This window comes from Peromyscus eremicus, chromosome 19, assembly GCF_949786415.1.
Source record: "Peromyscus eremicus chromosome 19, PerEre_H2_v1, whole genome shotgun sequence".
Lineage (NCBI taxonomy): Eukaryota > Metazoa > Chordata > Mammalia > Rodentia > Cricetidae > Peromyscus > Peromyscus eremicus.
The window spans coordinates 203006-221764 of record NC_081435.1 but is presented as its reverse complement, the minus strand read 5'-3'; the positions used below and the strand labels follow the sequence as shown (position 1 = coordinate 221764).

Genomic DNA, 18759 nt, shown 5'->3' with positions numbered 1-18759 from the left:
TCGTCTTCTGTTTATGCTCTCTGGACATTTCTCAGTTCATTACATGAGGAGACTCTGAGTCACCAGTTGGCAATCCCCATGTATAATTTAACCCCATAAATTAAAATCCTTTTCAAAATGTGCTAATTTTTATTTCTGCACCAGCTCCCCACCCAATGAACTAATAATGTGGTCATGAAATTGAGTGTTTTCTGCATCACCTTTTAATTCTGTAACCTTAATTTTTTGTTTGTTTATTTATTATATTTATTCTGTAGTACGAGGGAATGAACTCAGGTCTTCACGCTACTAGTCAAGGGCTCTAAGACTTACCTCTATCCCTACACCTTTTTCAAATTTTATACTCAGAGGCAAGGTCTCACTAAGTTGTCCAGGAAGGCCATGAACTTGTGATCCTCCTGGTTCACCCTCAGAAACTATTAGAATTACAGGCATGCACCGCTACACCCAACTTGGTCATGGCTTTTAAAGAAATGTTTCCTCAGCCAGGCATATTGGCACACATGTGTTAACCCCAGCACTAGTGAGGCTCAGGCAAAAGGATCAAATATGTACTAAGCTATATAGCAAGTTTGAGGACAGCCTGGGCTACAAGAGACTGTCTCAAAACCTCTTTCAGTTCTTCACATGTCTATTGATTTCCAAAACATATAGTTATCTCAATATTTATTTTTCCAGTGCTTTCTAGTCCATGTGTTTTTGTGCTCTTTTGTAATTCTTGGTTTCATTGTCAATTCTACTACCATCTTTCTTAGTGGCTTTCCCCAAGGGAAATCAGAACACACAGTATGGACCCAGAAATCTGTTGCTAGGTGGAGGAGGCGGGGAAGGCTGGAGTCTAGGTTGCTCTGACAAGGCATGAATGGAGAATTATGGACCTCATGTGGCTGCATTCACACATTAAAGCCCTATTTCTTTCCCCAGAAAGAAACATAGAAGAATGTTGGTTCCAGACGGAAAAAATGCTACAACAATTATGGAGCCAGAGCAGCTGGGGGCTGTTAACTTTAATCAAAGTCCAGCCAGGATGTTTCAAGTAATAGGAAGTAGATTTAGGCTCTTTATATTCAGATTCTCCCCCTCCACCCCACCCATCCTTCTCTATTTCTTATGACCAAGGCACAAAAACAAGCTGTTCCCTTCATTCCCTTGAACTGTGGTTGGAACAGCAATGCTTTACTGATGTTTCTCAGCCACACTGGAGAGCCTGAGAAGCTGGGTCCAAGGGGAGCTGGGGAGGTGGAGGGGTGAGGAATCGTTCCCTGTGGCTGCTGACAGCTTACCATACACACTACACATTTCTTTCCTTGAGGTTCTGGCAGATTTAAATGAGGTCATGCTGGACACAGCAGTGCTTGTGCGAAAACTCAGCACTTCGAATGCAGAAGCAGGATTTAAGTTTGAGGTCAGCCTAAGCTTCATGAAGAAATCCTGTATCATAGCAGCAACAAGATGGAGTTGCCTGTGTCAGCCTCCCCAAAGCAGCTAAAAGCCAAGAGGTCATGAAAATTGGTTCTTATGCATGGGCACCTGGCACTAACTAAATGTGTTCTGACCTTGGTTTCTATTTGCATTTTGTTTATTATATTGTTGCAGACATAGACACAGTCCACCTTAAGATGGAAGTGCTAAAATAAAGAGTGGGAGATTGTAACAGGCCTGGAAGAAATAAAGATATTCTAAAGATACACTTGTTCCTGTTCGTGTCTCTCTCTGTCCATCTATCAGATTATTAAAATAATGAAGCCCAAAGAAAGGGAATTCACCCAGGAATCTCATGCCGGGAGAAGGAAAGGACATCTGCCAGAGGAAAGGAAAGAGATTTCATATGGTCCTAACAACTTGTCAGACCACCTTACGGGATGAGACAAGCCCAAAGGACGATAGGTCAATGTAGGCGGGACCACATTTTGGCTGGGACTACTTAGATGTGCATATCCTTGGCTTTCTATTTAAGTTTGATCTCACTTCAGGACATTGAAGGAGGATTTAAGGTGTTGGGGGGTTCTCTAAGATCTCTTTGTCCTAAAAGTGGCTGCACTGAATAGATAATTTACTCCTTTCTCTTTTTGGTTTGGCTCGTTTTAATTGGCTTATTGAGAACAGGTGGCTGGACCTGGCTTGAGGCACAAACTCAAGCTCTGTAACAAGAGCAGAGATCACAGTGCAGCAGTGGGGAAACAGAGGGTGAGTGCTAATTCCTTGTGGCTGCTGTAAAAGATTCCTACAAACAGGGAGGCTGGAACACCACACATTTCTCCTCTTACAGTCCTGGAGGTCAAAGTCTAAAGTCAGCTTCAGCTGGCTCAAATAAAGGGGTGGAATAGACTGTTCTCACTCTGGAAGCCCTGGAGGAAGAATCCATTCCCTTGCCTTCTTAAGCATCTAGAAGCTACCAGAATTTTTTGACTTGAGTGCTCTTCCAATCCTGCTTCAGTCAGTGGGACAGACCTCTCCAGTGTCAAATTCATCACGTGTCTCCTCATCATAAAGACACTTCGTGGCAGTTAAGGCCAGTGTGTAACCCAGGGTAATCTCCCCATCCCAAACTTCAGTCCAATATGGCTTGTCTTTTTTTGCCATGTAACCATTCAGGTTCCAGGGATGCAGATGCTGATACCTCGGGGGGCCATGACTTCCATAGTACACTTACACAGTTGGGTCCCTGGAAGAAGTCCCCTCCCATTCATCTAATACTAATTTATGAGCCTAAGGCCTGGGAACAGGCAAGACACAGGAAAAGCTGGTTTGTGAATACCATAGAAGGACTTTACATGTGCTCTGCTCCTTTCTGGTCACATATTTCCCTTTCCCAACGGATTTGGCAGCTGAGCAGTCTGTAGTCTGTATTAGCAGACACATAAACATCACATGCTTCTCTTTGCTTGGATGCAGCTCTTGTTCCACAAACTTTCAGAGTTTTACATCCACCTGTCACATTTTGAACCACAATTGGACTTCAAAGTCCCAAATGTTTACTTGTCAAAGTTATGTTACTGCACACTAAGAGTCTGTTACTGTGTCCTAGACTGAGTGAGGAAAAGGAACTGAGTTTTGTCAGGACTCACCAAACCTCTTGTAACCGAAGGACTGTACCTCCTCTTCCTCTGCGAAGTCGTCTGTAGAAGGAAACACAAAGTGTTAGCCCTGACAGGAGCATAGGTGCACACAGTTGGGATAGGATGCAACTAACCTGACCCCAACCAACAACACCTTCCCTTCCCTTGAGATGCTTATCACAATGGCTTCCCTTCTGCTCCAGGACCTCTCCCAGCCTTATGAGGAGGATCATTAGCCCTCTGCACTGGTCAGAGGCTTTTCCTTCTTAATAATTCCTTCCAATCCAGGCCCTAGCTAACTGTGACTCTTGAAGGTGCATTTCTGGACCACTCAGCCTCTCTCTGTCACTCCTGTTCATTTCAGATTACTCTCTGATATCATCCTCATTTGTTTACATATGTACATGCATGTGCACATGTGTGTTCCCTGTTGTCATTGTGCTTCCTATCTAGACTGACATAAATATGCCACCATTGCTTAGAATGGGGTTTGTTGAAGAGCAGAGGCTTAATGTTAGTGAATGAATGGCAGAATTAACCAACTCTCTAAGCTATCCGTTCAAGCTGTCTCCTTTAGATGTTCCCACTTTAGATGTTACTCCAGCATCTCAGAATCCCAGGGATTGCTCTTGAAACCCACTTCTCTGTAAGATAACTGAGATAACAGATGGTTCCAGTCTGTCAATGGGCGGTGTTTCTGTGGAGTTTCTAGATACAGAATCACAGTGGTGGCAAGAGAATGTATTAGCCAGTCTTCCTACCAAGAGGCATCAAGTCATCTGAACTCAGTCATGATAAGAGCTCTCACTCAGGGACCAAGCACTGTTCACTGTGTGTTTCTACCACACATAGAGACGCACAATGGGTCAGGTCATTTCCAGAGGCCCTGATCAAATACACACTCCTCCACTTATAACAAATGGGGCTATCTAATAAATTCATCATGTGTTAAAATTATTGTAAGTTTAAGATATCCTATGCTGGATATAGTCAAGAGGAAACAACCCAACATCATAGTTTCAAAATACAGTAGGCAGCTAAGAAATGGCTCAGCAGTTAAGAGCACTTAGTGCTCTTATAAAAGACCAAAGACCAAGCTTAATTTCCAGTACCTACACTGGTGGTTTACAAGTCCTATAATTCAGCACACTGTATTGACTGTTTTCCTTGTGATGATAGGGCTAATGGTGATGCCCAGCATCACCAAAAGGACTGTACTGCATATCATTTTCTTAGGGAAAAAAAAAAACAAAGTCAAAATTAGAATGCAGTTTCTGGGGCTGGAGAGATAGCTCAGTTGGTCAAATGCTTGCCTAAGCATGAAGATCTAAGTTCAACACCCAGAACTCACATTTTAAAAAAGCAGAGCCAGGCAGATCTCTGTGAGTTTAAGGCCAGCCTGGTCTATAGAGCGAGATCCAGGACAGGCACCAAAACTACACAGAGAAATCCTGTCTCAAAAAGCTCCCCTCCCCAAAAAAAAGCCAGGTGTGGGGACACATAATTGGAACCCCAATCCCAGTACTACTGAAGAAGAGATAGGAGCTCACTGGCCAGCTACCCTAACCTACTCAATTTGCTCCAGCATAGAGACAGACATCACACAAAAAGGTAGAAAGAAGCCAAGGAACAACACTCATGGTGACCTCTAGCTTCCAAACACACACACACACACACACACACACACACACACACACACACACACACCTATATGCAGGTACACACAAAATGAATAAATAAATTTAAAGTATAGCTTCTGTTGAATACGTATCTCTTTTTCACCATTATCAAGTCCAATAATCTGAAGCTGGGGCTCTTTGTTCTTGAGTTGGCCAACATTATTACCTCACATTGAACATTTTCTATGGGCAGCTCAGCTCAAGGCACTGATCCAGCAGAGGCTGCAGTGCCCAGCTTACTAAATAAGTCAGCGTCCTTCATTCAAGATGGTGACTGGCTTTCAAGGTATCTCATGAGGGAAGAGACAAAGTTCCTATGACAACCTTCTTCAACCCCAGCAGGACACAACCAGGATGTATCTGAGTACTGCTGAATTCCTGGGAACTGAGATATAGCTCAATTCAAACACACTGAGTCAACTCAGAGGAATATTTTGCTATGATGTGTTTATAGATACCTAGGTGAGATGGCATTTGAACATGTTACTATGTCCACTTATTACCTAGGCTAGGGAATTTTATTTGAAATCTAAGAGCCAGGTATTTATAACCAAAGGAGTCTACCCACATCAAGGCTTATCACTTTAGTTCTTTCCTCACAGGCTGTCAACAAACAGTACAGGGTCTTTGTCCCTGAGCCATAACTGGTTAGTTGATCAAGCCCATACCAAGACTATCTTGACTCAGTAATCTTGCATATCAACCTTTGAAGGCTGGTTTCTTCTCAATGAGGAAGCCTTATCTACTTAGAAAACCATTCATTAATTTGTTTATTCAATAAAGTTGTACTTGGATGCAGTGATAGATGTCTGTAATTCCAGCATCTGGGAGGCAGGAGCAGAAAAATTAGTAACTTGGGAAAAGCCTGGACTACCCAATAGCCTGTCTCAAAATAAAGACAGACAGACAGTTGGACAGGGGAAGAGAGATGGTTCAGCAGTTAAGAGACCCTGGTTCGGTTCTCAGCACCCACATGGTGGCTCATAAATATCTGCAACTCCAGTTCTAAGGAATTAGAACTCTCTTCTGGTCTTTGCAGGCACCAGACATGCACATGGTAATACATACACACATGTATGTAGACAGACGCTCATACACATCAAATAAAATAAATCATAAAATAAAAAGTCTCTTGGTATTCTGTGGGTCTCTATAAATATGACTCTATTCTATAAAATTTTATAGAATTTGCATATAACCTACACACATCCTTAAACACTTCAAATCATCTCTAGATGACTTTAATACTTAATACTACACAAATGTTATATATATATATATAGCTGCCTCCCTGCTTCCCTAGAGTTTAGGGAAAAGTGACAAGAGAGAAGTCAGAATCTGTTCCAAACAGATGGAACTTTTGTCTGGTATTTTAATCTATCCTTGGTTGACGCCAACGATGCAGAATGTAAGGCCATGAAAAGCTGACTGCACATGCCTAGAGCATAGTCAACTAGGTAAGATGTAGTAATGATGTCACACAGCTCTCACAGCCAGTTGCAGCCCCTCTGGCACAAGGTCCACTCTGCATCAACACTCAGACACTGTAGAGCAAAGAAATCTGACCTAAGATATCACAGTGAAAACACAACTACAGGTTAACACTGCCCCTACCCCAACAGTAAAGGGCTTCAGTCTTCCAGTTGGACCTTTCTGTTCCTCACCACGGCTTCTCATGTCTACTTGTGCTGTCTGTCTGCTGTTCCTTGTCGGATACTTCCCACTCCAGGGAAATAGTCCTGTTTTAGCAAGACTCCTCTTTCCTGAAATATCCCTGAGAACCTCAATTTCTCACAGTTTTTGTTATCAAAGTGTTCAGTTTTCCTCCAAGTTAATACGCTGGGAACAGTGAAGGGCCAAAGAATGCAGTAAGGGACTGAAAGATAGAAAGGGCTTGAAGGAAGCTGTGGAGGTCTGAAGGAAGCAGTGGGGGGGCTGAAGGAAGCCATGGGGGGATGAAGGAAGCAGTGGGGGGAATGAAGGAAGCAGTGGGAGGATGAAGGAAGAGGTGGGGGTGGGGCTAAAGGAAGCCATGAGGGGGTTGACAGAAGCAGTGGAGGCTGAAGGGAACCAAAGAATATGGTGAGAAGCTGAAGGACAGAGTGAGGGGCTGAAGCCCGTGATCAGGGACTGAAGGAACCATTGAGGGTTTGCGGGATGCAGTGAGGGGGTGGAGGATTCAGTGAGGGGCCAAAGGAATCACTGAGAGGCTACAGGATGCAGTGAGGGGCTAGAGGAAACAAAAGCAAACAAAAGACCCACCCATATTTCTGCTCAAGTAGGGCATTCTGCTTCTGGTCTTAACTCTCATCCTAAAAAGATTCACTATTATTACAACATCTGTTTATCTCATCCGACTCCAAAAGTTGAAAGAGAATAGTATGAGACAAGAAAAGTCCCATAAAGTACTGTAATAACTTCTGACTGCAATTATCAAGAAAAGTCTTTGTACAAAAGTGTCTTAAATCAGTCTTTCCATGTTTTTTCTTTGTGAGGGAAAGGGGTTTGAAAATGGCACTTGCTAGATCCCAAGGCTGGGGCCTGGGGTTGGGACACAGGAGGTTGTTTAACTTTGTCTCCTTCCATGTTTTTAAAAGTTGACTCTAGAATCCTTTTTTCCTCCTTTAATATTTAGCAAATGCTAAAGTTAAGCATTTGCTTTTGAAGACCAGAGTTTGGTAACTCCAGGGTGGGATAATATTATGCCCTCTTCTGGCCTCATTAGGAACTGCATTCATGTGCACAAACACACACACAGATGCACAAACACATAAATTAAAAACAAAAAAGAAGGAAGGTGAGCCATGTGTGGTTATATACTTGTACCCAACACCCAGAAAGGAAAGGAGGAAAAGCCACTGCAAATGCAAGGCCAGCCTGGTCTATGTAGAGTTCCAAGCTGATCAGAGCTGCAGAGGTCTCAAGGTTTCATAGGTTCTAGGCTGTCTTTAACTGACCCTGGATAGCAAGGCAACACATCATAGTTATGGGGAGGGGGGTCTGTGGGAATGCAAAACTGCTCCCTCTAGGGACAGAAAGTGAGAAAATAAAACAAGTAGATTTCGGAGAACAGCAAGCAAGATTTCAGAGGTTAGGCTGCAAAGATTACCCAGCTTTTGTGTATCACCTTTGTGGGCTCTGTATTACAAAGACAACCTAGGACAAAAGGAGTGAGCGAAAGCTCTGAGAACAGAATATAATGCTGCACATAAGATCAGCTGTTTGTGGTCCTGGGGATCCAACCAAAGCCCAGTGTGTGCTAAGTAAGTGCTCTTCTACTAAGCTATATCCCCTCCTGCTTTTTGCTTTTTATTTTTAGACAAGGTGTTACTAGTACTCAGGCTGGCCTTGAACTTACTCTGTAGCCCAGGTTGGCCTTGAATTTGTGATTCTCTTGTCTCAGTCTCCTGAGAAGATGGAATTATAGGACTGTACAACCAGGTTAAATTGGGCTACTTATCTTAATTGAAACTTAAGTAATTTAGGACCTCATCCTAGCTTTTTGCCCTCTGGAATGTCCCATTACTAGAAGTACAAACTACTCATTCCCCTTCCTATGGCTTTTGTACCTAGCTGGTCCCAACAGTTACAAGCCCCATCAACCTTTGCATTTTTCTTCCCCCTCCCAAAGTTCCTAGATACCTAACCCAGTCACCAGCTTGACCCTATTTGCTAACTGAGCAGCTAAGAAAATTTATCAGTAGGCTCTGAGGGCAGACAATAGTTAAGGAACTTGGGAGGTGGAGGTAGGAGGATTGGGCATTCAAGGTCATCCTTGGGAACATAGTAAGTCAGAGGCCACCGTAGGTGACAGGAGACTGTAGATGTAACCAACCGTCTTATTAAATAAGAAACACAGAGCTGATAGAGAAGAAAGCCAAGAGGTCAGAGCTAAGAGCCTTACCCTTCCTGCTTCAGCCAAGAGAGCTCTCCGAAAGGGGCCTACTTCCTGTGTGTATGTCTTTAAATAGTCTTTCTGTTCTGCCTTCTCATTGATTGTAAACCCATGCCTCGTCACTGCCTGTCTGTTAAAGACTTCCAGGTCTTCTATGGTTGGGATTGAGATTAAAGACGTGTGTCTCCAATGCTGGCTGTATCTTTTTACACACAGAGATCTACCTAGCTCTGTCTACCAAGTGCTGGGATTAAAGGCATGCGCCACCACCGCCACGCTCTTGCTATGGCTCTAATAGCTCTGACCCCTGGGCAACTTTATTTATTAACATACAATTAAAATCACATTTCAGTACAAGTAAAATACCACCATAGGAGACCCTGCCTCCAAATGAACAAACAAACAAAAAAACGACCACCACCAAAAAACTCAACAACAAATGAGGCAGTTAATCAAAGGTATATGAGCTGTAGATGTGGCTCAGTGATAGAAAACAGGCTTTGTATGTATAAGGCCTTGGATTTGATTCTTAGCACCAAAAACAAACTGAAAAGCTATATTACTATTTCCTGAAATTTCTGTCCATGACTTAGCTTCTGTCTTTTCCCCCAGTGCTGAGGATTGAGTCTAGAGCAAATACTCTACCTCTGAGCTATAGTCTCTGCTTAGAAATACATGTATGTGTTTATATGTGTGTGTATGTGTGTGTACCTATGTCTGTATTGTGTATGTGCATGTTTATGTGTGTATACATCCATCTATCCATATATGCAGGGAGTTACATACACTACATAGGGTGATGATGCTTTCCCTCGGGGGCCATTGGCTACCTGACAAGAACCCCAGTGCCTTGCATGGGAAACTTCCTTTGAGTTGTTAGTCAGGTAGGTTCAGGAGACTCCCAAAATGATACAGGTTACTGCCACTGCCTTTGGTTGCTTCTAAGAACTTGGAGGTAAGACCCAATTGCTGAAGACGCCACACACTTCAGACATAGGAGTTGGGAGAATGGAGCTGGAACTAACCTGGAAGCTTCCTTCCTGAGGACTAGCTCCAGTAGTATCTGTGATGGCTATTCTTAGTTGTCAACTTGACTACATCTGAAATTTACTAAAACACAAGCAGCTGAGTATACCTGTGAGGATTTTTTTCTTTTAACTATTTTTAATAATTTTTATTATTTTTAATAATTGATCTTTTAATATTGATCTTTTGAAGTAGGAAGATCTACTTTAATCTGGGCCATACTTTCTGCTGGCAACCTATAATATAAAGGACATGGAAGAAGGAAGCTTGCTCTCTTTGCTTGTTTTTGCTCTTGCTGGCAAGTTCATTTTTTCACTGGCATTAGTTCCCACTTCTTTGGAATTCTGGTGTATACTGAAGACCAGCTGAAACATCCAGCCTCATGCACTGAACTACTGGATTCTTGGACCTTCCCGTGGTAGACAGCCATTGTTGAACTAGCTAGCTTACAGCCTATAAGCCATTCTAATAAATCCCATATATATTCTAAAAGTTCTGTTCCTCTAGGGATTTCTGACTAGGGTAATATCTGAAGGTGCTACACAAGCATCCAAGAGAGACAAGCAATCAGTTGTCCCACTCCCTTGTGCAGCCTACAATCCACAACAAAGACTGGCCCAGTAAGACAGTCCCAATCGTGACAAGCTGGCATTTTTATCTTGGGGGTAACCAACAGTTGACTAATTGGACTTGGGGTCCTCTCAATAGGAGAGGAATTAATGACTGGTCCTATAAACCTAACCAAATACCTATAGATGGAGTGTTCAAAGACCCTGAAGGAGAACTTACTACTGCCATTTTCCTAAACCAATGTAATTTCTAAGTATATTCTAAACACTTATCCTTACACCCACATGTCAGTGTAGCTCTCACCCCTCAAAGAAGCTTCTTTTTATGGTGATAGGTACGATTATAGAGATCCACAACTGGTCAAAATACAGAGAATAAGTGACTATGGGGGCCCGGTCCCAGCTAACACATCTATAGCACAGCCCCTATCCATCTACTAGGAACATCACCGTAGAGGAGGTGGAGAGAGCGCAAGATCAGAGGACCAGGATGTCTGCTGTGAGACAGTGTTTTCTAGACATGACAGGAAAGCTGCGCCCATGAAATCTCAGCAATATGGTTGCTTAAACAAGACCTGAACAGTGACAACACCAGGTGACATAGATGTGAAAATTTTCACAGGGCCCCATCCCTAGTTTAAGAGCTACAGGCAATCAATGGCTATTGAGAAACGAAAAATCAATTTCTCCAGGGATGAGTCACCTGTTAGGCTATCCCAAGTGGCCAGGCCTAAACATATTTCCATATGAGCAATACTACATGGAGTATTGTGTATGGTGTGTGTGTGTGTGTGTGTGTGTGTGTGTGTGTGTAACAATAATAATTAAAGAAGATGCTATGAATTTGAGATGGGGGTAGAAGAACATGAGAAAAGCTGAAAGGGTAAAATGGAAATTGTATAAATATTTATGTATTAAATTATCAAAAAAATATTTTTAAAGAATACTGCTTGCTAAAAGTACTTATTTTTGTTTTGAAATTAAAGTTTAGGTTATTTAAAATTATATTAAAGCAATATTCTAAATAATGACCAAAGAGACTCTTGGCAGGGGGAACTGCTCACAGTTCCTCTTATTACCACTCTACCAGTGGGATGTAGCTCAGTCCTTTACTAAGTTGCCCAGGTTGGTCTTGAACTTGTGATCCTCCTCCCTCAGCCTAGGAATTGGGGTCACAATGCTTGTGTCACCAGGACCTGGGGAAACTTTGAATTTGATCTCCTTTTGCCTAGAAATCACATTTGATTTCACAGTGGTCCAGTTATGCCCTCTGTTTCTCTTTTAAGCCATTTTTCTTCAATGGTTCTGTTTGAGTCGTGGTTTGAGGGTACAGTCCACCAGGGTGGGAAGGTACAGCAGCAGGGACTGCCCCAGGTGTGGCAGCTGCTCACACACCCGCAGGAAACACCAAGGGGTGGAGTCTGGCACTCAGCGTGCTTTCTCCTTTTTATTTATTTTTTTTGGTTTGGTTTGTTTTGTCCAGACAGGGTCTAAGTAGTCCTGGCTGTCCTGGAACTCACTAGTAAACCAGAGTGGCCTTGAACTAACAGAGATCTGTCTGCCTCTACCTTCCAGTGCTGGGGTTAAAGGTGTGTGTTACTATGCCCAGATCTGTATCCTTCTTTTTATTCAGTTCATGTCCCCAGCCCATGCAACAGTACTAGGACATGCAGGGTAGGTCTTTCCTAGTCAGTTAAACCTTTTGGGAAACTTCCTTACTAATTCATCCAAAATTGTGTCTTATAAATAATTCTAGGGGCTGGAGAGATGGCTCAGAGGTTAACAGAACTGACTGCTCTTCCAGAGGTCCTGAGTTCAATTCCCAGCAACCACATGGTGGCTCACAACCATCCGTAATGAGATCTACTGCCCTCTTCTGGCCTGCAGGCAAACATGCAGGAAGAACACTGTATACATAATAAATAAATAAATCTTAATAAATAAATAAATAATTCTAAATCCTGTCAAGTTCTAAACCAACCAACAGAGACATACCCTAGTAGAATAACCTAAAATATAATAGAATCCAAAATAATAAATCAGTTCAAAAGAAAATATCCCCGTCCCCAACCTGACTACCTATTCCTCACCTCAAGCATGTTCCACCTGCTACCCATAATTCCAGTTGCTCATGCATTGTCTTAATCTTGCCCACTGGCCTGCAAGTTCCTTGGAGATAAGTGTCACTCATAGTATATGATGTTTCTATTGTGCCTTGCACTGAAAATACACACCAAATATGTATTCAAGCAAAAAAAAAAAAATGGGACTAGGAGTGTAGCTCAGTGGTAGAGCATTTGCCCAGCATGTTGCAAGCTCCTCAGTACAAAAACAACAAAAACTGAAAACCAGTTAAGACGTGGTAGCTCCATTACAAATAATAAATAGAAACAAGATAGTTTTTTGTTTTTGTTTGTTTGTTTGTTTTTTGTTTGTTTGTTTTTGTCTTTGGGGTTTTTTGTTTGTTTGCTTGCTTTTGGTTTTTAGAAGTAAGGGTTCTCTGTGTAGCCTTGGTTGTCCTGGCACTAGCTCTGTAGACCAGCCTGGCCTTGAACTCAGAGATCTCTACCTGCCTCTGCCTCCCAAGTAAAAGCTTACCATTTGCCTTTGCCATGGTGCTTTGTCACCGCAGTAGAAAAGTAATAAAGACAGAAGGGATAAAACTGGACACTGGATTGAGACACATGTCTTTAAAAACATTCTGACATCAGGTCAATGAGACGACTAAGTGGATAAAGGCGCCTATCACCGAGCCTGACAGTCTGAGTTCTACAACTGTCAGGCTCAACTCTTGGGTTCACTAAGCTCTACTCATACTGTAGAAAGAGAAAACTGAATCCCACAAGTTGCCCTGATTTCCACATGTGTGCCATGGCATACATGTCATACAAAGGAAAGAAGGAAGGAAGGAAGGAAGAGAGGGAAGGAGGGAGGGAGGGAGGAAATTTAAAACTTTAAAAAATATATTCTGTCATCATCATCAGACCCATGGAAAACTTTGGTTCTTGGGTAAATTAAATGTATTTTCTACCACTATTTTGGCAAGGAGGGAAATTGTACCAATACTATAACAACAAGTTCCTTGTATGACCCTGCATTTTGGGTAGGGCCAATTCTGACACCACCACAAGAGTGACAGTGGAAAGAGCTACTGCATCTGGACAGGGCCCAGTAAACACAGCTCCCCACAGACAGACAACTCACTCCTACCCCAGGGCACTTTCCACACATTTGTAATTTGAAAATTACTTTAATTGCAAAAACTGAGGGCTTGCCTTCAAGGTCCTAACTGTATCACTTGATTAAATTAACATAAATATTTCATAACTGGGAATTAAATTACTGCCTGAAGATTATAATAATATAGTCTTATATTACAGTGACTACAAGAGTTGAGTTCTGAACACTAGATACTATTCTGAACAACTGATTTATACTGACACACTTCATCTTCAAAACAGCTCTTTCAGGTAGACAGCCATTACTGATCTCATTTCACAAGAAAATTGAGGCCCTAGATGGTTAAATATTTTTCCTGTGGTCATCAGGCACTCTGATTTCTGAGTCTCCACTCTTGTGGCCATACAAAAATTGTCAGGTTCAACTCTTGGGTTCACTCAGCATAATTATATTTTGTGAACTGGTAACCTTTTAAAGCATGTATTATCTACTTTCAAGTTGGTTGGTTTAACTCTTGAATAATAAATTGTTTATAAACAACCAGTTTCCCAACAGCACTGTCCTAAGGAAAGAAGGCTCAAAGAAATGCTCATACTGAGGTAGAGCCAAGTGCTAATTGCTTTTCATACAGGATGGCAAATGGCAAACCTCTAAGGTGAAGAGCACTGTTTCTAAGACACTGAGTTAGTTATAATATGAAGCCATTTAGGAAACATAAGAGTCATGTTTAAAATACCAACTCTAATAAGTGTGCTTCATTAAAACTTCCCTCCATGTTGAATACCACAATTCTATTTTTAAGAGTAGTGATTAAATATTTTTATGATAAATTCTGGGGCTATGACAGTCTCCAGGACCCCTAAGATCTTAAATGTGGAATTACTCATTTCTGCTTACCTTGGCTTCAGTGCTGTGTAATTAAGAATGCCCCTTAAGCAATCAGAAGAGTCTTTTCAGGGTACTATATTGGTTTGGGCTCTTCAAATGACACCTGTTTAAGTAGAAATCAAATCACTGCTTGATTGAAAGTGTTGGGTAGATGGTGTGGTTTGAAACTATTTTGTCAGCAATACAGAATGTCCACAGCTCCTGCAAATCTTTTAAAATCTGTCCTTTCAGGGGCCACTGAGACAGCTCAGTGGGTAAAGGCCACTAAGCCTGTCAACCTGAGTTCAATGCTTGAAGATCCATAAAGTAGAAGCAAAGAACTGACCAATATAAAATTGTGTAAAAACTCTGCTGATTGCTTAAGGGACATTCTTAATTACACAGCATTGAAAGCCAGGGTAAGCAGAAATGAGTAATTCCACATTTAAGATCTCAGGGGTCCTGGAGACTCTCATAGCCTAAGAATTTATCATAAATATATTTAATCACTACTCTTAAAGATAGAATTGTGGTATCCAACATGGTCACACACACAACAAATAATAAATGTAATAAAGCGAATGTTAAGGCCAGGCAGTGGTGGTGCATGCCTTTAATCCCAGCACTTGGGAGGAAGAGGCAGCGGGATTTCTGTGAGTTCAAGGCCAACCTGATTGGTCTACAGAGTAAGTTTCAAGAGAGCCAGAGGTACACCTGTCTTGAAAAACCAAAAAAGAAAATAAAGAAAGAAAGAAAATATTAAAATAAATTAAAATTAAAATCCATCCTTTTGAGCTGGGTGTGTTGGCACTGCACAGGCCTATACTCCCAGCTGCTTGGGAGGCTGAGGTAGGAGGACAAGGACAGGTGTAGCAACTTAGTAAGATTCTATCTCAAAAGAAAAAGTAGGAAGAAAGGAGTATAGAGTACTAGCTAACAAATGTGCAGCCCAGGTTTGATGCCCAGTGCCACATTTAAAAAAGAAGAAGAAAGGAAGGAAGGAAGGAAGAAAAAGAGAGCGAAAGAAAGAAAGAAAGAAAGAAAGAAAGAAAGAAAGAAAGAAAGAAAGAAAGAAAGAGAGAAAAGGCAGAAGAAGAGGAAGAGGGGGAACAGAAAGGCAAAGAGGATACTTTCCATGGCATTTCTAGGCTAAAGGTGTACAGAGGATGTGTGGATTCTGCATTCAGATGGTGAGTTTGAATGAATCCTCATTTCTACTGACCACCTGGGGCCCTTGGACTCAACCAGCCATCTCTCAGAGCCTGTCTGCTATCTGAAAATAATAAATGAGAATAATTATTTACAAATAACAATTACTGGCATGGTTAGAGTCCAAGAAACAATAGATATTACTAAAGGGAAAAATAAAAGCCCGTTAGTTTTCATTTAAACTATTTATTTAGTTTAAAAAAAAAAAAAAAGTGGCGACCCATGCCTTTAATCCCAGCACAGAGGCAGGTGGATCTATGTGAGTTTGAGGCCAGCCTGGTCTACAGAGCAAGTTCCAGGACAGCCAAAGGCTAAGAAATTCTGTCTCAAAAAACGAAAAAAAAAAAACAAAAACAAAAAATTGAGAGATAGCAGATATTACATGGCCCACCAGAAATGTATAAGAAAGGGCATCATCCTTGGCATTTATTTTCAAACCCAAGACTCTGTTTCCTGTTCTCCTACATGACAGCTACCACCAAGTCTCTGGAAGCTGAGACAGATTGTGCCTTGTGAAGAAGCACACTCCCAGCTTCCTCTCCAGGGACCTCACCCCTTCCTCCCGAGCCTTGTGTCAGATTTGCCTTCAAGAGGGATGACCCAAACTTACTTTAGCTATCATTAAATTTGAATCTCTGTTTTCCCATCTGAAATCTAATACTTTAAGGGCTGTGTACCCTGGCATCAGAGGTTTAGAAATATTTTAATGAGAATAAGCATTTATTAGAAAATTAGACACCCAGTTAAAGCCCAGTTGGAAAGCTACCATGTGGCAGCTTTTCCTGCCACACCATGGTAAAGGGCTGGGGGCCTAGGGCGGGGAACAATGTGGAAATCTTGGGAAATTGTATGGTAAACCACAGGGAAGATCTACACTTAACAATAATTAAACCAAGGCTTAAGAATGCCAAGTATCCCTAAACTAATGAAAAGTCAAAAGCATAATTAAGTTGTAAATAAGCCCTGCAAAGGAGTGGCAGCTCAGATGCCCAAACCAGCAAAGGAAAAGAGGCCTCCATGCATTTCCACTTCCCTGCAGAAAACAGCGTCACTGGCGTTGCAATACACGAAGTTTACCCTTACAAGCTGGTTTGCTTATCCCGCTCAGTATAAGAACCTTCAAGATTCACTGAAAAAGCAAGCTGACTGGGTGTGAGAGAAAACAGAGGGTAGCAGAGACAAGACTGCTGACCAGTGCGCAGTTACTCACAAATGTTTACGAAGTACAGAAATTTGTCGCTGAACTCTTTTTTTTTTTTTTTTTTTTTTCTTTTTTGCAACAGGGTTTCAGTAGTCCAAGCTGGCCTCAAACAGGCTGCATAGCTTAGGGTGGTCACATCCTTCTATCTCTACTTTGGGAGCCATCACATGCCCAGTTTTGCTTTGCTGGAAATTAAACCCAGAGTTTTGTGCATTCTAGGCAAATTTTATTGGCTGGGCTACATCCCAGCCCCTGAACACTCTTTTGACTGCCTCCCTCTGACAAATGAGAATCATGGTCTGGACCTCTGCAGTCCCAGGTGGTGCGAGCTGTTTTCACTCGTCTCTTAGGCAACAGTGATTCTGCTCTGAAACTCACCAATATCTGAACATTCAGAACCAGGAAAGTGATTTAGTAATGACACACCTAACTCCAAAGGAGTCAGATTCCTTCCTTAAAGAATGTGACTACTCAAAGCCATGAGATTTATGGTGTCATGAGATAACTGAAAATGAAATTTGAAATAAACTAAAACAAACTATATTTTATTCAGCTTGGGAGAAGGCAGACATGGAATAAGAGATTTTCTTCTGGAACTACAGAATGATGTCATTATTTTGGTACTTTTACTTCGAGGATGGAGGCAAGAGCAGATACAGATGTTTGCTGAATGCAACAGATAGGTGGCGCTCTGGGTCATAGCAGACTGGGACCATACATAATGGGGTTACTGCAGAGATAATGACCAAGGTTTAAGCATCAGAATTAGAAAACTGAATTTTCTAAAAAGCCTTGATTCAGCAAGAGAAAATCTGTGATTTTTGACAGTATCCAGAGTTTCTGTTTAACTAAAGGATGCTAAAGATGAGTTCCTCAGTAGCCAGAGGTTGGTTCCAAAGAATCAAACCCCAAAGAGCACCAAATTACAGGGTGTTCATGATCCTCATACAAAATGGTTCCGGGCTAGAGTTGTGGCTGAATGACAGGTTTAAACAATGACAGGTTTAAAATGTGGGAGGTACTGGATTCAGGTCCTAACACCACAATAAATAAATAATACACCAGGCATGGTGGGACATACCTTTAATCCTATCATTCTCAATGCTGAGGCGGGAGAATCATTTTGAGTATGAGGCCAACTTGGGCTACAGTGAGATCCTGTCTCAAAACAAACAAAAAACAAAAACAAATAAACAACAACAAAAAACCCAAAACAGGCACAGTACTGTCTATAACTAATATACATCCTCCCCGCCATATGCTTTAAACTAACTTTAAATGACTTACAACGCCTAATACAAGATCAGTATTTTGTAGGGCTGGAGAGATGGCTCAGCAGTTAAGAGCACTGACTGCTCTTCCAGAGGACTAGGGTTCAATTCCCAGCATCCACATGGCAGCTAACAACTGTCTGTAACTCCAAGATCTAACACCATCACATAGACATACATGCAGGCAAACACCAATGCACATAAGAATAAAAAAATAAATTTAAAAAAATCAATATTTTGTACATACTTGCTACACTGTGTAATTTAGGGAACAACGAAGATAAAAAGTGTGTACATGTTCAACACAGACACGATTTTTTTCATTTATTTTCAATCCTCAGTTGAGTCTTCAGATGTAGAAGCTGTGACTAGAGAAGACTGATCACAGTGCAGGCATTCAACAGTTCTACTACTTTCATCACTTAGGAAAATTTAAGGAAAAAAAACGGTAGTCCTGATGAGCAAAGTACTCACTGGAATGAATATCAATCCTCATGCCTCAACCTCTGGAGTAGAAAAATCAAATTCCAATGAAGTTAAACTAATTAACCATATGGCATAATCAGGATTCCAAGGATCCTATTATTAGGTTAATTACTTATGGCTAAGTGTCAGAATAATTAGGGGGTGGGGGGTGGGGGTGGGGGCTGAGTTCAACCGTCAGCATTGCCAAAAAAAATACAGTAAGTAAAATGTCAAAATTAAGCAGACCTGGTGTCTCAGGCACAGCACCTGTAACCTCAGAATTCAGGAGGTGAAGGGAGGCAGATTAAAAGCCACAGCAGCCTGGACTACATAATAAG

At 41.6% G+C, this 18759-nt stretch overlaps 1 protein-coding gene across 1 annotated transcript in view; it reads right to left on the bottom strand.

Moving 5' to 3' along the window:
- Nucleotides 1-18759, bottom strand: part of Colec12 (collectin subfamily member 12) — a 170541-nt gene that overhangs the window by 149704 nt on the left and 2078 nt on the right. The window contains exon 2 of the mRNA XM_059246492.1: nt 3069-3119. Within this exon, the coding sequence (XP_059102475.1) occupies nt 3069-3119 (51 nt within the window). The remainder of the gene's footprint in view (nt 1-3068; nt 3120-18759) is intronic.